This window comes from Lontra canadensis, unplaced genomic scaffold, assembly GCF_010015895.1.
Source record: "Lontra canadensis isolate GAN:19392208 unplaced genomic scaffold, GSC_riverotter_1.0 scaffold93, whole genome shotgun sequence".
In the NCBI taxonomy this organism is placed as follows: Eukaryota; Metazoa; Chordata; class Mammalia; order Carnivora; family Mustelidae; genus Lontra; species Lontra canadensis.
The window spans coordinates 7167137-7187709 of NW_022631087.1; the positions used below are offsets into that span (position 1 = coordinate 7167137).

The following is a 20573-nucleotide window of genomic DNA, read 5'->3' on the forward strand; positions in this document are numbered from 1 at the left end:
GGGGCAACCCCCTGAGATGCCACGACCCCACAGCTTCCGCTACCGCACTGTAATAAATATCCGGCCTTGCCTTTCTCCTCCGGTTCTCCTCCAGCGCCCGTCACAGAGCAAAGCAAAGGCAGAGTTCATTAAAAGATCGCAGAACGAATGCAGAGACAGCACGGGGTTTAGGTTCTGCCACTTGCGTGCCCTCAAACTATCTCATGGGCTCATGGGTTTGTTGTGGGAGTGAACGCATTCATGCATAAAAAGTGCTTAGAACAACGCCTGGAACACTGTAAGCCCTCAACAAACTTTGACTTGTCATTTTCGTCGCGACCAACGTACGTCATTGCCCTTTTAAGGGCCCCTCCCACTTTCGCACCTAAGCGGAAATAGCCCCTCAGGGTTCCGGAAGTGACCTCAGAGCCCCTCAAAAACATGGCCGCGGAGCGTTCTTCCGGAAACGGTCACGGGTATCTTCGTGACGCACGAGTTACAGCGTCCCGTGAGGTATCCATGGTAGAGCTCTCGGCCCCCAGTCCCTGCGCTTCCTCTTCGGCTTGAGCGCCCTGACCGGGAAGGCAGGCGCCCGGTCCCTCCCGCGCCGTAGACTCCACCTGGGGGGAGGAGTTGGGAGAGCTGGTGACGCTCTAGGCGAGCTCGGTCGCATCTCTATGGTGCTCAGCACTCCTGTGCGCCGCTCCCGCGCGTCGGGGCGGACGTTGCCCCTTTAATCGGCGGAGGGCGGTGCCGAGGAGGTCCCGCGAGAGCAGCTGGGGGCGGGGGGCGGTGCCGAGGCTGGGGGCCCGTGGCTGATGGAGCCCGCGATGGAGCCGGAGACTCTGGAGGCGCGAATCAGTGAGTGTCCGGGAGGGGCGCGGGCCGGACCGGAACCGGAACCGGGGGCACGAGGCGGGCCCCTTCCCGGCGGGGGCGGGGTACGCGGCGCCCCCTCCCCACGCTCCGCCTCCGGCCCAGGAGAGGCGGTCCCGGGAGCCGGTTCCTCCGACCCTGGGGTGAAAGAAGACCCCACTGGCAGCGCGGGCCCGCGGTGGGAGCGGGCACCGCCCACCCATCCGATCTGTGGGCCGCGACCCTCGGGGAGGAGTGAGCTGCGCCCAGAACCCCCAGGACGGAGACAGTAGTCTCGAAGCCCCTGAGGCCCAGACTTCTCCACAGAGGGTTGGACCCCCAAGTCTTTCCTTTAGGCCCGGGAGGGGGAAAGCCAGCGGCCTTAGGGCTGCACATCAGCGGCCCTAGGGCTGCATCTCCCCGAGGGAGGGACCCTACTCTCTCTGGGCCCCAGGTCCTCCACTCTCTGGCCCTGCATGGCGTGATTCCCTCCTATCCGTTCCTTGATCCTGGAGCTCCTCTCAGATTTGCTTGTTTCCTCGCCCAGGAAGGGAGGATTCACTGGCGCATCAGATCCTCCAAGCTCTGGCCACACAGTGAGAAACCCTTAAACCACACAGGCTTAGGAGGGTACCATTTGAGGCTTCAGAAGTAATGTCAAGTTCTCTGTCACTACCCTCAGCCCAGCCCCTCAGGTTCTGTACCTCCACCCGAGACCCCATTCCCAGCCCTTGCTGACCTTCCTCCAGCAGCCCCTGAACGCTTTTCTGTGTGTGTCCTCAGGCAATGGTTCCTACGAGTCAGACCTCCTATCCCATATTGCTGATGGAGCTCCTCGGCTCTCGCAGCCCCACGATGGACTCTCCCTGGGCTAATGACAGCTCCCTCCCAGGTCTCTTCTCTCCTTGGTCCACGTCAATGTCAGGGCCTCCGAGACCCCTCGGTCGTCTACCTTCAGCTCAGCTCCTTGGCCCTTGGCACACCAGGGAGCTGTGCAGGGTGATTTGAGGTCACAGTCAGCCCTTTTTGAGCCAGTCTTGAGCAGAATTGAACCCTGAGGTTGGCCCTGGAACCACAGCTTTTCCAGGCATGTTTCAGAGTCAGTCTAGTCAGTGGAGGGGGATGGTGTGGAAAGGAAGCACTAGGTGGCCCTCGAGACTGTTCCAGAATTCCACAAGTGTCCAGGTCCCAGCAGCAGCTTGGGAGGATGGGCAGGGCCCTGGCTGACAGATCTGACAAACCTCAGGACTTGAGCTGAAAGTAATACAAAGCACTGTCAGGTTTAACAACAGTGGGGATTTTCTGAGAGTCCCAAGTCTCATCTGAGAAACAGGAGTCAGGGCACCTGGGTTTGGCAGTAGGCTGGATTTTCTTTCAATAGACTGAGGCTACAATCATCCTGTTTTTCTGCCCCTTTGTGCCCCACCAAAATTATAAGCTCTTCCCTCGGGAGTGGTTTGGAGGTAAAGAGTAGTTTCTGGTAGATAAATGATGATACAGTCTCCACCGTGGAGTGACAGGGTAGAGTCGTGCCCTATTGTGAAAGACTTCCCTCTTGCCCTCCCTGGGTGTTCTCCCTTGCTTCCTGCCAGGGAAAGTGCTCCCCTCAGGTGGAGGTAAGAGGGCTGGGGGTTGGGGGCCCAGGCCACAGAGGTTGGTCAGGCCTCCTTGGACCCAGCGGTTCTCACTCTGAGCCAGATGCAGGGGAGAAAAGCTAATGTCTCGTGATGCCCTTGCTTCTTCCTCACTGGCTTCTGACTCTGGAACAGTTTCTAGAATTAGCTTCTCTGTCCTCACTCAGACTCATGTGTCCGATGCTTGTACAGGACTTCCCGTTTTAGGGTCTCCCTGCCAGACATCATTGAGAGGGCAAGACCCAGTCCCATTCTATCCTTCTAACTCCAGACGAGTGTGCCCCAGCCTCTGGCCACACTGGGGGACTAGAAGGCAGAGTAGATGGCCACACTTTCCCTTGGTTGGGGGTGGGGGAAAGAGCGTCTATTCCTGGATCCCTGGGCGGTCAGCAGGGTCTTTGTCTCCCTGAGGGACTAGAGGGCTCTGAAGGGCTCCTGGAACAGAGATTTGTACCCAGAGAGAAAATGTTTCATTCAGATCTCTGCTCCTCTGTACCTCCTCTGAGAGCTCTCCCTGAGAGAGCAGCAGCCCCCCTCCCAATGAAGACACCTTCTGTACGTTCTCCTTGTTTTCATTTTCTTTATGATGCTTCACAGCAGCATGCAGTGACCTGTGTATTTGTTTGTCTGAGTCGTTGGCGTTTCTCTTGCTGGGCTCTGAGCTCAGGGAGGGCAGGAATTTTGTCTTTTTCACCTTTGCGGCCGCGGCTCTCAGAATCTCTGTTGAATCAATAGGACTGGACTAAATAAATGACCGCCAGGCCCTGGGGTCCCGGAGCTCTGGGCCTCCCCCCACAGCATAGAACCCAAGTGGGCATGCGCCACCCGCTGGGTCCCCAGCTTCCTGCCATCCACAGATCCTTCTCTGTCCCACCTGCTAGGCTGTGTTCCCTCCACACACTGGCTCAGTGTCAGGCTTGGGCAGAAGAGGCCAGGACAGGGAGAAGCTTAAAGACAGGCTTCTGGGAAGGCGATAAGGATCCGCCTCTGGCTGTCGCCACGGCCCCACCTTACATCAGGAGTTTTGTCCTCTAAGTCAGTCCACGTTTCACTCCAGCTTTACAAATGGAGAAACAGAGGTTCAGGGAGGTTATGTTAGCTACTTGATTGTTTTCTAACCAGCGCTGGGTGTCAGGGAGGTGACTGGCCTGGTGTGTCACCCCCTCCTGTAGGCCTGTACCCTTTCCTGGCCACTACCTGTACCTGGGTTCAGACTCCCCCAGACCCTGCGCCCACCTGCCGTCAGCTGAGCCCTCCTTTATTCATCGTTTGCCGAGGGGAAACAAGCGTGTGCCCAAGAGGCTGGGATGCCGCACAACAGCAGGCTTGGGCCCTCTGATGAAGGTCAGAGCTGAGGCACACACGAGAGAGAGCTGATCCGGCCGTGCCCCCCTGGGCAAGAGCCTGGGTTAGGGAGGACGTCGTGGAGGAGGTGATACCTGAGCCGCACTCCTTACCAAGGTCCTTCATGCCCTGCTCTGTGCCCAGGGATCCACATCTCACCTCTGCCCGCACGGCCCTCGTGCTATCCCCAGCCCGGTTAACTCCTGCATGAGTGTTGCCTCTTCTGGGCAGCCTCCCTGGCCCCAGGCCAACTGAGTCAGTCCCCTGCTCGTGGCTCCCTCACCTCCCTTTTTTCACATTGTGCGGAGAACCTAGCTTCCCTTGGCCCACTTCCCAGCCACACGACTCCTTGAGAGCAGAACTATGGCTTTTTTTTTTTTTTTTTCTTACCTCTGGATCTGAGTGTGTAAATTCCATGAGAATTGTGAGGACACTTTCTGAAGCAGAATCAGAAGAGGTACAGGCATGCAGCTGCGGAGATGGGAGCCCTGGGGAGCGGGGGAACCACCCCAAGCACCATCTTTACAGTAGGGCTCTCCCGGGCAAGGCCACAAGGGGAAGCCCATGTACAGGAGCTCATCTGTCCACTGATCCAGCCGAAAGATAATCACTCAGGTCTTGAAGCTGTTGGGCCAGGAAGTCAAGGGGAGTCTTTTTGTTTGCTCAGTCCTCTCCCCGTCCCCTACCGGCCAACTTTGCTGCCGGAGTAGGGAGCGGCAGAGGCAGGAACCCTTTCGCCAGGCCGTGGGGGCCCTCTCTCTCCTCCTGCAGACAGGGCCACCAACCCCCTGAACAAGGAGCTGAATTGGGCCAGCATCAACGGCTTCTGCGAGCAGCTTAACGAGGACTTTGAGGGGTAGGTGGCCTCCTCTTTTGCTCACGTACTCAACAGAATCCACTGTGTGCCTGCATGCCCACTCCACACCCTGGCCTGGGGCGGAGACTTGAGTGGGTTGCAACTCCACTTTCATTCTCAACGAGCTCACAAACTGATGATGGCACCACTACCGTAAGGTGCGCCACCTGTAAACTGGGCCTCGCTGAACCCATCGTACAGGTGAAGAAGCTGAGGCCCAGGGGACTCGGGGGTTCCCCACAAAGAAAGTAGTAGTCCTGGGCTTAATTAAGCCCAGGCCCGCCTGAGCCCTAGCCAGTGTTTTGTTGGGACATGCTCCCCAGCTGGGAGGAGGCCAGTGGGCCCTCTGCTCAAGGGAGAGCGAGAACCACCAGCATTAGAATTAGTGCTTGTCATTAATGCACATTTGGGGTTTGGTGCAGGCAGGGGCTAGAGTGGCAGGTAGCATGGGGTGGCTTTGCTAGCAGGCTCCCCAGGTGGTGCTCAAGTCTGGGGAGCACAGCACGCCACCGCGCAGGCGCTGTGCTCTGGGAGGCTGTGCATACAGCGTGATGGGCGCGACCCAGAGTCTAGCTGCTGGGGTGCAAGTCCTGTCCCTCTGTCAGCTGAGTCAGCCAGGCAAGCTTCCATTTTTTTCTGTTGTAAAATGGGGGCGAGAGGGCTGTCGACTCTGAAGGGCCCCACTGAAGGCTGTGCAGGGAAAGGCAGCTGGGGTGCTTCATCCATTCTAAGCACCTGTCCATGTTCAGTGTCACGATCACCAGTGATGGGTCTTTTGTGATCTAGTAGATGGTATCACCACCTCCACTGTGAGCTGCTTTGCCTTCTCCCAGCAAAATGTCCCAGGGAGCTCTGTCTGCCCGTCTTTCATGGTCCATTGTCATAGTGTACTCCCAGACCAGACCCTTGGAGGCCGTGGCCCCCTGTCCCGCTCACAGTTCTCAGCGAAGCCAGCTAAGGGCCTGAGCTGATGCCTTTTGAAGGTCCCCGGCTCTGCATCCTTGCTTGGTCCTGCCCTGTTGGGCCGCCATCTCTGGCCCCATCAGACCAGAAAAGAAGCTGGGCCTTTGCATCTCCCTGCCCCGCTGAAGCGGCCAGGGGCTGCGGTCCCAGCTGGGTGGTGTGGCAGCCCTCCCCTGGGGCACCTTGGACGCTGGCCATTTGGGATCTGTGCCGTTCCTCCTGTCCAGGCCTCCACTTGCCACACGGCTGTTGGCTCACAAGATCCAGTCCCCGCAGGAGTGGGAGGCGATCCAAGCCCTGACGGTGAGAAGGGGAGAGAGGGTGCCATCTGGGCCCCGACCATGGGGATGGCACCCGGGAAGGCCAAGACTGAGGTTGATTTGGGGTCCCGACAGGCTCTTCTTTAGAACCCAAAGGAGTGGTGCCAGAATGGCCTAGACTGGGAGTCTGGGCCAGCCCCTGGGGGCCCATGGCCTCCTGCGCCAGCCCCTGCACAGTTAGGCTTCTTGTGGGGGGAAAGGCCCTAGGATCGTCTGGCCCGGGGGTTCCCTGCTCCAGCCGCGTGTCAGATCTCCAGGAGGCCGGGCGCATGCTGAACGAGGGCTGCACCCCAGGCTCGCTGAACTCCTTCAGTATCTGCTCCCAGGAATCCGCATGTTCATAAAGGTCCCAGGAGCAGTGAGCGGCCCACGGAGCCCATCAGGGGTCTCCAGACCCAGGACGGTGCTGCCCTTCCTGTGACGGTTTGAGTGCTGATGCCGGGCTCAGGCCAGAGCTTTCAAAGCTGTATCAGCGGAAGACTGGGTGGGGGGTGCGCTGTGGCCCCCAGGCACGGGCCACACAGCAACCCACTGTAGAGCATGGCTGACCTCGGCTGGTAAAGTTTTTCTTTTCATAGTTCCGTATTTGTTTTGATGGGATAAGTTTTTTTCAGATACATCCTAGTCCTCTGAGGGCACAGATGTGTGGGATAAGGCGAAGTAGATGGTGTCTGTTCAACTTTTAAAAAATCATCAAAAGAAAATCACAGGAAAATCATTTATAAGCAGTGCTGCTCTGTGGCCAGGCTAAAGCGGGGCTCCCCCAGCACTGCCAGTTTTGTATCGCCAGCCCTCGAGGGTGCTTGCCCACCTTGAGGTATAGCAATCAGGCTCGGGGCTCTGACCCTCAGAGTCCTCTGGTCCTCAGGAGTCCTTCCCCCCTACCTTCCAAATGCCCACCCCTGAGCTTCTGGCCCTGGCCAAGGTGTGAGGGGAGGCTGTCTCCTCTGACTTCCCTCCCTGGGATCCCCCCCAACCCAGGTTCTGGAAACATGCATGAAGAGCTGCGGCAAAAGGTTCCATGATGAGGTGGGCAAGTTCCGCTTTCTCAACGAGCTCATCAAGGTCGTGTCTCCCAAGGTGGGTGCTCTGAGCCCCAGTTCAGGCCTGCACTGTCGCTTGGGGGAGTTGGGGAAGGAGGATCCTGCCCGGCCCCCGTTAGAAGTCTGGCACAAACACTTCACAGCGAAGTCCGGGGCAGCGTGGGGTCTGGGACGGGGGCTTCCAGGCCACCTGCTGGCTGGCGGCTCTGGACCTGCTCACAGACGGGGCTGCCCAGGCTTAGTGAGGGGTGACCGCAGGGCATGCACACAGCTTGGCCACCCTGGCTCCGCTCTCTCCCCACAGACCTGACTGCAGTGCCCCGCCCCAAGGCTCTAGTGGGGGGTCTCCCTGTCCCCACCTCAGGATGCTGAGGCCCCACACCTAAGTGGGGGAGCCGCTCATGGGCCCAGCCCCAGCCTTGGCCTGGGGGGTCCTCCCATAGGACGTGCACCTGTTTGAGGCCCCTTGGATGAGACACCAGCCCTTCGGCCCCTCCTTCTCTCATCCGGCCCTCTCTTGACCAGAGCAGCTGAATGTCCCCACCAGCCCCGCGTTCTTTTCCCACAAGGCCACTGGTGTGACAGCCAGCCGCCACAGCCTAGTCTGCTGCTAAGAGACTGGGGGTGGGACCCGCTGAGCGGGGCCACACCCGCCCCTTCCCTGGCCCGCCCCCAGCCAGGCGGCTCCTCCTTCCCGAGGTGTCAGGGTTAAGCCCTAGACGAGCTGGCCTCGGGCACCGGGCTGTGCGCCTTCCCTGGGTCAGCCCTTCTTCCTGGCCATGTGCTGCTGCTGTCATCCCTGCTTAACAGGTGGGCCGGCGGCGCTCGGAGGTGAGCTCAGTGTGCACGGGGCACGGGGCCGCTCAGGGGCGGGGAGGGAATGCCAGGGCCCTGCAGGCTGAGCTTTCCGGAGGGAGTCCTGGGGAGGCAGCCAGCTCGGGCCGGGGGTTGGGGCCGCAGCAAGCGGGGCCGGACGATGGCAGCGGCCTTCTCTCCCCTCGGTCTCTGAAGTACCTGGGCTCGAGGACGTCAGAGAAGGTGAAGAACAAAATCTTGGAGCTCCTCTACAGCTGGACGGTCGGCCTGCCCGAGGAGGTGAAAATCGCCGAGGCCTACCAGATGCTGAAGAAGCAGGGTGAGGGCCCGAGGGCGGGGTGTGGGCAGTGCCTCCGCCCCTCCTCCCCGAGCTGGGGCTTCTGGCAGCTTCTGGCAGTGAGGTCATGGGGCTCTCCTTTACCTTTTCAAGAACCTTTAGCTAGTGGGGCCTTCCTTTGGCTCTGTCTGAAGCTAGGTTGGGTGGAGGGAAGGTGAGTTTGGGTCAGACTTCTCCTCAGAGAGTGGCCCCCACAGAGTGGCCTCAAAATATGTCTGCCCAGGCTCCACCACGCAGTTCAACACTGTAGTTCCGAAGCCAGCCCTGGCCCACCAGAGTCCAGAGCCGGCATGCTGGAGAAAGACCCCTCCTGCCTTCCCATCCCCCACCCTGGCCCAAGGCCTTTTTCACAGCCTTCCCACCACCGTCTACTCCAGGGATTGTGAAGTCTGACCCGAAGCTTCCAGATGATGCCACCTTTCCTCTTCCTCCTCCACGACCCAAGAATGTGATCTTCGAAGATGAGGAGAAATCCAAGGTGCAGCTCCAGGGGCGGGTAGGAGGGGTACAGGAGGACCTTCGGGGCCTACGGGGTCTGAGCTCCAGGCGCTGGCTGCCCCGCCCCGAAGCAGGGGCTCATGAGGGCCCCGGTCACCGTAGTGGGTGACAGGAGGGTCGGTGAAGCACTTCTGTGTGCTGAGCACGTCCCACCCAGAGTCCTAGCGTTCAGTAGACATGAGCGCGTGTCTGGTGTCCCTGGGATTAGTTTGAGGGCATTTCATAGGTTGAGCAGGAGTTTGCATATTTTTGTCTTCAGTCCTTGTGATGATAATTTTACTAACTTCATGTTAAAGAAGCGTGTGCTCACGGGCGAGAAACTAAACACTATGGAAGAGGTAAGATAAAAAGCAGATATCTATCTAGTCCTGACCTAGAGAGTAAGCACTGTGGAGTTCCTGGTACGTCCTTCCAGAAGATTCTCTGGTTAGAATAACATAACATTCTGTACCATCTGTTGAGGATTTTGTTGGGGAGTATTCACGTGCAATGTTTCAGTGCTCCCCAGTTAGGCTTCGGTAGATGCTCACTGTCTCACGGAGAGCTTAGAATGTACCCCACATCCCCCACCGAGGACATGGGGAGCCAGGATATGACCCCAGGCCCAGTACTGATGTCCCAGGTGTGCCCCTCTGTCCCTGCAGATGCTGGCCCGCTTGCTGAAGAGCTCCCACCCCGAGGACCTCCGAGCAGCCAATAAACTCATCAAGGAGATGGTGCAGGAGGTGATCGCGAAGCCCACAGTGCGGGGAGGAGGAAGAGGCGGGCTTTGAGCTGGGCCACTGAGGGGGGTTGTGTATGTGCGTATGAGAGCCCTGTGGTGGCCCCGTAAAGGGCTGTGCCAGCCAAGAAAGAGCTTACTGGGGCAGCCCAGTGGGCAGAGCCAGGACCCATGTGGAGGGAGAATTTCCCAGCAGCCGAGCTAGCCTGCTCTAGTTGGGCTTCTGGGAGGCTGACGGCCTCTTCCACAAGAGGTAGAAATAAATGAGGTCTTTGTGTATTTAAGGTACTTCTGTACGTATATTTATCACAAGAGAGAGAAGTGTGCGTGTTTAAGTTCTAAGTGAGTGTACGGACGCTGTGGGTTTACACTGAAAATTTTGTGTGGACGAGGGCAGGTCATCAGAGCTTAGGGTCTGGAGACCCGCAGGGCAGGAGTCCCAGGCTGTCTCTCAAGGGCCAACTATGCGCCCTGACAGTGCAGCAGAAGACCGGGGCAGCCCCCCGCAAGGAGGGTGACTATGGCACAGCACAGCACAAGCCCACCTTCCATCCCTCAAGGAAGGAGCTTATATAGTCAGCACAGGGGGCCTGGGGTGGGAGGTTCCCTGTCCTAGCTTCTGGTTGTACTGGATGGCCACAGAGGCCCCTATTCTCTCTTAAGCGTAGGCACCTCCTTTCAAAGGACAAACGCAAGGGGGGCAAGGGTCACGGAGAGCCACACGTGTGGTCTGCAGCTCTGGTCCTCCAGTAGCACCTGGGCCAGATTCCTGAGCGATCCTGGAGGTGGTGTCTGAGGCCCCAGCCGTTCTGACAGCCTCATGCGGAGGCCGGGGGCCAGGGGCCGTCGGCAGGATGAGAGGAAGTGAGCATAGGGTTGGCAGAGGACTTCTTGGTCTACAGTGCCCTGTGGTGGGCACGAGCCCCGTGAGCAGGGTCACAGCAAGCCAGTGCGAACTCCGTAGAGTGCTGTGGACAGTGCCTGGCTCAGAGCCGGCGTGACCTGGGCTCCCCGTGCGGCGGCCTCCCTAGGACCAGAAGCGGATGGAGAAGATCTCAAAGCGGGTGAGCGCCATTGAGGAGGTCAACAACAACGTGAAGCTGCTGACTGAGATGGTGATGAGCCACAGCCAGGGCGGGGCCTCAGCCCGCAGCAGCGAGGACCTCATGAAGGTGCGCCGCCTCCTCTGCCCACCCCCTGCCCTCTCTGGGCCCCTGCCGGCCTGACCCCCCCCAACCCTGCTGCCCCAGGAGCTGTACCAGCGCTGTGAGCGGATGCGGCCAACGCTCTTCCGACTGGCCAGTGACACAGAAGACAATGATGAGGCCTTAGGTGAGCCCCTGGCTGAGTGTTCTGTTCCTCTGCCTCCTTCCCTCTCCTTTCCCAGGCCTTGTTAAGTATCTGCAGTTGATGGGAGCTGCCACCAGGGGGCCCCCTTCTCCAGCCCCGACCTTGGGTTCCTCTGCATTGAGGAGAAAGCCGGGAGTAGGGGCTGATAGGGTGACAGGAGAGCCCCGGGGGCCAAGTCCCTCCTCAGGCATTTCATGTGCTGCTCCTGAGCTGAACAACCTGGAATGGGGAGAAGGGACTGGCCCAGGTCACCGAGCCTGACAGCGGCAGAGCCAGGGTATACCGGGGGCTCTCCCCAGACACTGCCTCCCTGGTAAGGGCCAGAAGCTGAGCACAGATCCCAGAGATCAGAGCAGTTCCAGAGCTGGGCCCCGTGACTGCTGCCAGGGCCACGTATCAGGTTCTTGTCCTTATTCTCTGCTGCCGTGTCAGCTAGAGTCTCTGGGGTCACAGTCTGGGTACCATCTCAGCCCCCGACTCCTTGGAAGCCCATTGAGGGCCTCCCTGTGCCAAGTGCCTGGTCCCTGCCCATGGGACTTGCTGCCTGGACCCCTCTGAGCCCGGCCCCTGAGGGCGTGATGTTGGTACGGGTCTAGTCTATGCCGCGTGCTATTCTAGTCCCTGGGGACGTGGTGTGCTTAAAATGGACCAAAGCCACGTCCTCAGCAGAGCACGTAGCCTAAGGAGAGGGGACGGACAAGAAACCAAGGCCGTGAACATGGTCGTTTCTCAGGTGGTCATTAGGGACCCAAAGACCAGCCAGCAGGGAGGGGACAGAGTGGGGGGGTGGTGAGGAAAGGCCTCCTGCGGGGACTTAGCATGAAGACCTGAAGTCAAGCAGGAAGGAAGCCACGCAGAGATGCGGGGGCATCCGGGCAGCAGAGCCAGTGCCAAGACCTAGAGGCCAGAGCGTGCTGTCATGGTCTGGGCGGCAGGGACACTGGACAGGGGAGGTGGCAGAGGGTCCGGGTGAGCAGAGCCGTTGGGATGCTCCCGGCCCCACCCCCTCACAGGAGGGTTTGGATGGACGCAGGGTGTTCTTCTCCCCCGAGAGCCCCCCACTTTCCTTCAGCCTAGTCTCTCTCCTCCTGCCTGTTCCAGCCGAGATCCTGCAGGCCAACGACAACCTCACCCAGGTGATCAACCTGTACAAGCAGCTGGTGAGGGGCGAGGAGGTGAACGGTGATGCGGCAGCCGGCTCCCTGCCTGGTGAGCGGGTGGCAGGGGAGCCCGGGAGGGGCCTGGCAGCTGGAGCGGTGCAGAGCCCAGAGGGGAAGCGCAGGTTCTAGAGCCTGGGGCTAGGACTGCCGGGGTGACCCTGCCCCCTTAAGATGGGGAAGGCCCCTAGGGAAAGAGCTGGGGGGAGTCTGTGCCCAGGCTGCAGCTGTGGAGGGGAGGAAGTGTGGACATGAGGCAGAGGGGGTTGGGAGCCAGGTTTTGGCAAGGATGGGCAGAAGAGGGAAGACCTGTCTTTCATTTGATAAATCAGGTACCTGTTGTGCAGGGCTGGATGGCGCCCTCCAGGCCTAGTCACTTCTCAAACGGTGGTTGGTGGGAGGGGATGACACACAGAAGTTGCGGGCTCGGCTCCAGTCAGGGTGAAGGGACAGCCATGGGGGCCCACAGGGGTTAGAATAGGCCCTGTTGGGGCGGGGGAGGTGCGAGGGGGGGCACCACACAGAAGCAGCAGAGTTTAAGCGAGATCTCAAAGGATGGGAGGCCGTTGGCCAAGTAGAGGGAAGGAGGAAATCGGTTCTGAACAGAAGGAACACCAAGGGCTAGACAGAGGGCCTAGTGGCAAATTTGGGAGCCAGGGCAGTGTGGCCAAGGAGGGGGAAGGAAGCAGGAGGGCTGTGAGGGGAAGGGGTGCAGCTTGCTGCATCCCCCCGCCCCCCGCAGGCACCTTGGCTTCCAAGAGCCTTACTGTCCTTCATCCAGGTCGTGCCTGACTCCTTTCCCCACAGGGAGCACCTCAGCCCTGCTGGACCTCTCTGGCCTGGATCTCCCTCCTGCGGGCACCACCTACCCTCCCATGCCCACCCGCCCTGCTGACCCGGCCAGCCCCGAGCAGCCTAGCACCTCAGTTTCCCTGCTTGACGATGAGCTCATGTCTCTGGGTGAGGAGGAGGTGGGGCCTGGAGGAGGGCGGAGCGGCTGCGGGAGCAGGTGAGGCCTCTGGAGGCTGGGGTGGGGGTTAGGCCCATTTCACGGCTGAGGAGGCTGAGGCTCAGGGAGGTTAGAGAATTGGCACAAGTTCTCGTGGGTGAGGCCAGCCAGCCTCTAAACCCACCTCCAGTGAGCCTGCCACAGCTGGGCTCCGGTAGCCCACGGGAAACCAGCAGGACTTCCCTGCAGCGGGTTAGAGCCGAGAAGGGGCGCAGGCTGGCAGCGGACCCGTGGGGGAGAGGGGGAGCGTGGCTGGCCCTGCCGCATCGGAGCCCCAGGCACCTCGTGCCCCAAGCTGGTCCTGGACCACAGGCCAGGCGCAGGGCTCCAGGGCCCACGGGGAACCGGGTGCGCTCCTGGGGAAGACGGTTGTCAGGAGTCTAGCTTTCTGGTGCAGCGGCCCCATCTGAGGGCTTGGAAGTGGAGGACCGTAGTGACAGCCTGAAGTTATTAGAGGCGGAGAGAGCTTGAGCTCTGTCAAAAGAATCTGGAAGGTTTTGCTGGAGAACCAACTTGGAAGGCAGGAGTCAGACTGTGTTCTCTTGAGCCAAGTCTGAGGTTAAAAACCCAACCTGACGGACCGGAAAAAGTGCTCATGTGCCGGGGTCCTGGGCAGGGGACTGGGTAGGGGGCTTCCCTAACAGCTGCTACCGCAGGGTTGTATCACAGATCACCATCCACAGGAGCGGGGACCGCCGACGTCCCCGCTTCACGGTTGCGGAAGCAAGGCTTAGGAAGGCGGGGTGACTTGCCCTAAGGGGGGCGCGCAGGTTAGAACGGGGTGCTCTGATCCTGAGGCCTCTCTCCGAGCCTCTCTGCTGCTTGAACTCACCTCCTCGGCCAGGAAAGGGACATAAGGACTTGGAATGGGACACGAGGGAGAGGGGACAGTGGACCACCAGCAGACGCCCTGCCTAAGAGGGTCTGACCACAGGACATCCAGGCTCAGGTAGCCCAGCAGGGCCGGCACCCGGTGGCCGGTGCCCCACTGGGAGGTTGGAGAGTGGGGCCCAGCCCCCCCGGCGACCAGCAGGGACCGAGCTGCCACCTCATGAGAGGCAAGGTGTGCCTGGTACTTCCTGTCCAGCCGCTGAGCGGCTGCAGCAGAGCCCTGAGCCTCCAGCTTCCGTTCGTTTCTACTCAAAGACAGAGAAAATGTGGGAACAGGAACCGCAAGTGCCAGGGCTGCACCCGCCCGGCTCAGCGGAATAGAGGAAGCCCCAGGACCACAGAGGGGGCTTGTCCTAAACGGTTCTTTGCGGCAGGAAGGGTGAGGGCTGGGGGCAGGGGAAGCCACGCGGACTTCCCGCCTGCCGAGGAGGGTGTCCCGGCCCTGCTCAGGCACTTCCTCTGAAGGGCTGGTTTGTCATGGTCCCCTCATGCAGACGCTGTCGTCAGCTTGGTTTTACAGATGAGGCGCAGGGAGGTTGTCACCTGCCCGAGGTCACACAGCCGAGTGGCCGGGCTGCGTTCAAACCCCTGTAAGGAGGTTACAAACTCCGTTCAGGCCCCGATGCTGCCCCTGGCCGGCCGCGTGGCCTGGGGCAGATTTCCTGACCCCTCTGGGCATCCGTTTCCTCAGCCCAGAAAGAGGGATGACATCTCTGCACTGGCTTCCATGGTTGTTCGAGGAGTCAGTGAGCCCCGTGCCTGAGGAGCGTGACATATCAGGGGCCGGGGGTACGCGTGGGAAATGTTAGCGGCCACCCCCGTGTCATCCCGGTTCTCAGGGCAGTGCGTCCGGAGGAGACCAGTCCTTCTGAGCTGCCTGCACCAGGCTGCAGCTCGCTCCTGCAGGATTTGCTAGAAATGGGATGACTTGTCTTCCCTAGGTAAAGCCTGTGGTGAACTTGGCGGAGGTTAGACTGATTGGTGACCTGCCGCACGGCAAGCCAGCAAGCAGAGCCATGCCTCCGCGCTGTGGGCATGGGCCAGGGCAGAGAGGGCCTGTAGGGTCTGCGCCAGCTCCGCCGGCCAGTGTGCACGTGGGGACACCACAGCCCAGCCAAGGGGGCTGTTCGGAGTCTGGGGCACCGCCTGCCCCCCAACCCGGACGCTCAGAGGCCATTGTGGGGGGTGGGGGGAGTGCAGAATGGTACCTCCTGTCCGTAGCTCCTCACCTGGTATCTCCCACCCTGCCTCCCTCCCCACCACCCCCGGGCTGTCAGCTGCCAGCTCGCTTTGAAGACAGAATTCTGGGGTCCAGTGGTGGAGGTGGCTTTAGAGTGGCAGGCATGGAAGCATGAAGGGTTGCGGGGAATGGGCCTTCAGGCTCTCTGGTTTCTGTTTCTGCTCTGCCACTGGTTCCCTCTAAAAGTGGGTTCTCCCCTTTGAGCTAAGCCTCTGGGGGGGAATGCAGGGGGCAGGCAGGCGCCAGCGACCCCTAGGCCAGCACGCAGCACCCCCAGCTCCCGTGCTTCCGCTCGGGAATCTGCCTCCTTCACCTCTGTCTCGCTTCCTCGCAGGACTTAGCGACCCCACACCTCCTCCAGGCCCAAGCTTAGACGGTGCCGGATGGAACAGCTTCCAGGTAGAAGGGCCAGGAACCAGCCTGAGCCGTCCCAGGGGGAGGATGGCTGGGCCAGGCAGCGTGCAGGGGGCAGTGAGGAGGGAGGACCATGTGGGGGCCCTGGGCTAAGGCACCGTGAGCAGGTGGTGGAGGGCCGGCGTGCTCTCCTCACCCCCGCACCCTCTCCCTGTGTCTCCGTGTTCAGTTGTGATGGGGTTCCCCATTCTTTTTCTCTTGGGGGCGACTTTAAGTTCCTTGGAATGTGATGGTTTCTAGAGTAGAAGCCCAGATCAGGCCAGCCCACGAGAGGGGTGTGGGCCAGCGGGAATGTTGTCCCCTTCCATGCTGCTGCTTCCCCGGATGTCACCTGCCAGGTGGAGAAGGGGCCTCGGGGCAGTTCGGTGACTGCTCCTTCTCCAGCACAGCTCTACCCGTCTGCACGCTTTGTATATGCCCAACAGTCCTCCGATGGCGCAGAACCCCCAGCCCCGCCTCGGGTCCCCAACACGGACAGCCAGCCCTCCGCGCAGATGCCCCTGCCAGCGAGCAGTGGTCTGGACGACCTGGATCTCCTGGGGAAGACCCTCCTGCAGCAGTCACTGCCCCCAGAGTCCCAGCAAGTACGGTGGTGAGCGCCCCCCCGGGCTGACGTGGGGTGGGAGTCGCACCCATCCCGTCCCCCACCCACCCCCACGGGTGGCAGCTTCAGGGCTCTCCCAGGCCCAGCAGGGAGAGACCCAGTGCCTGCGTGCTCCTGCGAGCAGCGGCTGCTGGAGGACCGCCATGTGCCTGGCTCTGTGCTGGGCTAGAGAGGTGGTGGTGCCCAGGGCAGGTGCAGGGCCCCTGTCCCGTGGAGCACAGAGGTTATGGGAGAAGGGGAAGCTGCGCCCTACAGGGCAGGGGTGGTGGGCAGAAGAGCAAGAGCCGCCTGTTCCAAGGTGAGGAGACCAAGGCCTGAGAGACAGGAGGCGTCTGAGCTGGCCATTTGGGATGGTCAGGAAGCCCAGCCTTTCCTGTGCCCCTGATCTCTCAGCCCCCCAAGATTCACACCCCAATGCCACATCCCCCAACAAGGGAGAAGCAGCAGCCGGCCCCCCGGCTCACACTTCGGGACCTGCAGAATAAAAGCAACTGCAGCTCGCCCAGCTCCGGCGCCCCCGGCCTCCTCCACGCCGCCTCCCCCGAGCCCCCCGGGCCTCTGCAGCAGCCCGCGACGACTGATTTCTCACTGGCCAGCATCACTGTGCCCCTGGAGTCCATCAAACCCAGTGAGTGGGCCTGGGGCGCCGGCGGGTACGGGCTGGGCCAGGACCCCCTCGCCGTCCACTTGGGAGCTCTGGGCAAGGCCCTTACCTTTTCGGGCCTCTGCTTTCTCATCTGTGCCAGAGTGAGGGCAGAGCGCTCCACAGAGCCCAGGCTCCCATAGGCAGGAGGACATTTTTTGCTAGGTGCGCCTTCCCCAGAAAGGCAGGGCCAGGACAGAGAGGTTCAGGGTCTCTCCAAGATCGTGAAACTAAATGAGGCTCAAGCTGGAGGCCCACGCCTGAGCTGCCCCTGCCCGGGAGCAAGAGGGAGGCCAGCCCAGCTCAGGCCATGAACAGACCGATGAAGACGGGCAGGTCTTCTCGGCTTTGTCCCTCTCGTGACTACACTGTCACCAAGGGCCTCACCCCCAGTGTCCCCAAGAAGTGGGGAGTGGGAGCACCCTGAACAGCAGGGTGACTGTCCCAGGGTCGCGTGGTGAGAGCGTGACCCCACCTCACCCCTTGGCCTGCACTCCAGCACTGGGGGAGTCCCAGCTGTGACCCCGTCTGGGGTGGGTGTCCTGCCTCCACCAACACAGTGAAAGTGTCCCTGCCCCATCTGGGTGCCAGTCTGCAGCCCCCAGCCGCCCTGCTACCCAGGGTCAAGGCGAGGACCTGAGCTCCCGGACCCGTCCACCCCCTCCCAGCAGCGCGGCGAGTGCCTGCGGGGAGCCAGGTTGGGGGAGTGGGCTGGTCTCGCCGGGGCTCGGGCCTAGCACCACCCAGCACCCCTACCTTTCCCCCTGCCAGGCAGCATCTTGCCAGTGACGGTGTATGACCAGCATGGCTTCCGGGTCCTCTTCCACTTTGCCCGAGACCCGCTGCCCGGGCGCTCAGACGTGCTGGTGGTGGTGGTTTCCATGCTGAGCACCGCCCCCCAGCCCATCCGCAACATCGTTTTCCAGTCAGCTGTCCCCAAGGTGACACACGCATGCCTCCCTCCTTTGGAGGCAGGGTGACTTGGGGCTGGAAGGGAGCCAGCTGGCGGGGTGGGGGGGGCAGGGGGCAGGGGGCAGGGTCCCTCTGGGAATTAGGGGATAGAAGGGAAGCAAAGGACAGAGCCCCAGGACCCCCAGAGGAGGAGCTGGCAGGCGGACTGAGCCCGGCCCATCAGGATGGGGCCAGGAAGCCAGGGCTAGCCGGGTGCCGTCCTGCCCTACGGTCTGCAGGTCATGAAAGTGAAGCTGCAGCCGCCCTCAGGCACGGAGCTGCCAGCATTTAACCCCATCGTCCACCCCTCAGCCATCACCCAGGTCCTGCTCCTTGCCAACCCCCAGAAGGTGAGGGGCCTGGCTGTGACAGCGCACCGCTGTGGGGGTGGGGCGGCCTCTTCTCTCCCTCTGACTCTGCCTTCATCTCTGCCCCAGGAGAAGGTTCGGCTCCGCTACAAGCTTCTCTTCACCATGGGCGACCAGACCTACAACGAGATGGGGGACGTGGACCAGTTCCCCCCACCCGAGACCTGGGGGAGCCTCTAGAACAGGGAGGGGGCGGGGAGAGGAGAGGGCAGTGGGACCAGGCACCGTCTAGCCTGGGTGGGAGGCTGTGGTGGCCTAGGACACCCTTTTTTCCCATGGCGAGATCCCTTGGGCCTGGTGCTTCTCCCCTCACCCCTCTGGCCCCCCTTCTTCCTTGTCCCCCTCCCCTGCGGAGCTGAACCCAGCAGGAGGCTGGGCCTGGGTTTTCACTTCTGGGGACCTTCGCCACAGGGGGGAGCCTGGAGCAGGGAGCAACTGCGTGGCCCTGGAAGGACCTGGGGTCATGAGGGAGAAGCATGGCTGTCAGGTAGGGGCCAGGACCTCAGGCCCAGCCCCGACCCCAGCCCAGGGTGGGGTCATCCCTACCTTTCTCTTATGCCTTATGGGAAGGCCCAGCCATAACTCGGGGGGCCATGCTGGTGCGGGAACCAGCTCAGGTCTCCTCCATAGGAACCGGGTGACTGGGGGGGTGATGCCTGCTCCCCCAGCTCTTTGCACTCTGTGGTGTGTGGTTTGACTCTTTGCTTTTCTTTCTCAGTGGCCCTGTGGTCACCGTCTCAGGAGGCCCAGTTGGGGGAGCCCCACGTGGCCCCCACTCCTCATGGGGGTTTCACGCCACTCACCTGCCCCCTTTGCCGTCAGGCCTCCTGAGGAGCTGTGGGGGCTGTGGCTGCTGGCCCAGAGGTTGTGGCGGAGCAGGGTGCCCCAGCTGGGGGCTCCAGGGCTCCCGGCCAAGGGAGGCCCTGCAGTGGAGCTCCTCAGTGTGTCTCCTTCAGTCGCCGGCCTCTGCTGGGGCCTCCCGTGGGCGCCTCCCCTCTGCCCATCCATCTGTCCGGGGGCCGAGTGGGGTCAGTGTGTGAGTGAGAGCAGGAGTATTTATGGAAATAAAAACGTCCTTTTTTCCTGTACCAGCTGCCCTCCTGGCCTTTCTGAGGTGGAGGGAGATGGGGGTCCAGGAGCTGGAGGGCCCTGAGGCTGCCCCGCAGGCTTCTCTGGCTCAGTCTTTGGAGCTCCAGCCCCCCCTCCCGTCTCCCCGCCCCCCATCACCCCTGAGCCCTTCACCGGAAGAGGCCCTGCTTGGGGGCCTGTGGTGGTGCTGAGTCAGTCACCAGAGAGGGCCCAGGGCTGCGGCGGGCCCAGAGCCGTCCCAGCTGGAAGTGAGTGGCTGCTCAGGCCTGCCAGGAGCCCCAGCTGCTGCAGATGCTGAGTGGGAGCCCCCCCTCCCCCCGGCTGCTCACGACTTCCTCCTGCTGCTCTCAGCCCTCCAAACACGACTTCGTGGCGGCCCCAGAGGGCCCTGCCTCGCCTTCTCTTCTCACTTTCCCCAGAGGCCGCTCCCAGGAAGCAGGGTGCTAATGGCAGCTCAGTTCTAGAGAGGCCTGGGGATGCTGCACTGGGCCCCCTGCCAGGCCCAGCTGCGGCTCGCTCACCCCCGGGTGCTACCAGAGTCCTCTCTTCCTTGGGAGGCTCCAGTCCGGTCCCAGGGAACGGCTCAGCCTCTCAGCCGAGAGAGAAAGCCAGCGAGGATCGGAGCAAGGGGCGGTTCATCGGGGCGGGTGGGGGGTGTTGCTGAGCTGTGTGGGGCAAGCCCTCCCATGCTGCTCTGCAGGCAAGGCTTCCCCTCGAGCCTGGGCAAGGCCGCCCACTATTTCCCCTCCCAAGCAGATGATGGGGAGTCCTGTACTTCAAAAACCAGTTTCACTTTGCCTTACTTGGTGTTTCCCGGGCTGAACCCCTTCCCGCAGACACCACTGGGACGTCTTCCCAGAGCCCAGCATGCTCACTCTTTGCCATCCAGAGGAGGGCTGCCTCTCTGCCCCAGGTCTTGCTGGATGCGCGTGGGAGAGCTTCACGTCCCCGCAGAACCCCCACCCCCACCCCAGACACAGGCCTCCTGCAGTGGGACTTCCGGGTGCCCTGACCCCTGCACACCCCCAGCCACGTGGCTGGTTCCTGTAACCTTCCCCAAAAGGCCAGACTCCGCGCAGACATCTGTGATGTCCCTGAAAAGACTGTAGTAGGAAGGCTCTTGTAACCCAGATGAAACTCTGCTCCCTGCGCTCCTGCCCCGGAGTCCCGGGGGGACTGTCCACAGCCTTGGGCTGGGAGTCTCTCTGCTCCCAGTGGGGGCCCTGGCGCACTATGTGCTTTGAGCTAGGGGCTGCCTTTTCTCACCTTTGGGTTCCTTGTCGATAGTGGGGAAGGACCCAGGGAGCTGTAAGGGCCCCTGAGGCCTTCTCGAAGAGCCCTTGAGCAAACTGGTTCCCCAAGGTGTTGGCCTGGAGTGACCCAAAGGTGACAGGGACAGGGATATCTTTTTCATCTTCCCGACCTCCCCGCTTCCCTTTTCCCTAGTCGGTCGGGCTGTCTGCCACGCTGCAGGGGCCTCTGAGTAGCCCG

At 61.5% G+C, this 20573-nt stretch overlaps 1 protein-coding gene across 4 annotated transcripts; it reads left to right on the top strand.

Moving 5' to 3' along the window:
* The first annotated feature begins 464 nt into the window (after window positions 1-464).
* GGA1 (golgi associated, gamma adaptin ear containing, ARF binding protein 1) lies at window positions 465-19081 on the top strand. 4 transcript variants are annotated; one of them, XM_032836610.1, is made up of 17 exons: window positions 467-840; window positions 4584-4668; window positions 5859-5934; window positions 6933-7031; window positions 8006-8129; window positions 8525-8625; window positions 9290-9370; window positions 10398-10538; window positions 10617-10698; window positions 11818-11925; window positions 12681-12833; window positions 15348-15412; window positions 15817-16019; window positions 16466-16659; window positions 17446-17615; window positions 17865-17975; window positions 18063-19081. In XM_032836610.1, the coding sequence occupies exons 1-17, from the start codon at window positions 798-800 to the stop codon at window positions 18171-18173; spliced, it is 1947 nt and encodes a 648-aa protein (XP_032692501.1). In that variant the 5' UTR covers window positions 467-797; the 3' UTR covers window positions 18174-19081. The 4 variants fall into 4 exon arrangements, with proteins under 4 accessions (XP_032692503.1, XP_032692504.1, XP_032692501.1 ...); XM_032836611.1 differs by having other exon boundaries at window positions 468-840; window positions 15853-16019; XM_032836612.1 differs by lacking the exon at window positions 17865-17975 and having other exon boundaries at window positions 465-840.
* The last annotated feature ends 1492 nt before the right edge of the window (window positions 19082-20573 follow it).

Coding starts and splice junctions, on each gene's coding strand:
- GGA1 (XM_032836610.1), top strand. CDS start 798: ATGGAGCCCGCGATGGAGCCGGAGACTCTGGAGGCGCGAATCA. Junction 841..4,583: donor GACTCTGGAGGCGCGAATCA/GTGAGTGTCCGG, acceptor CTCCTCCTGCAG/ACAGGGCCACCAACCCCCTG. Junction 16,660..17,445: donor CCTGGAGTCCATCAAACCCA/GTGAGTGGGCCT, acceptor TCCCCCTGCCAG/GCAGCATCTTGCCAGTGACG.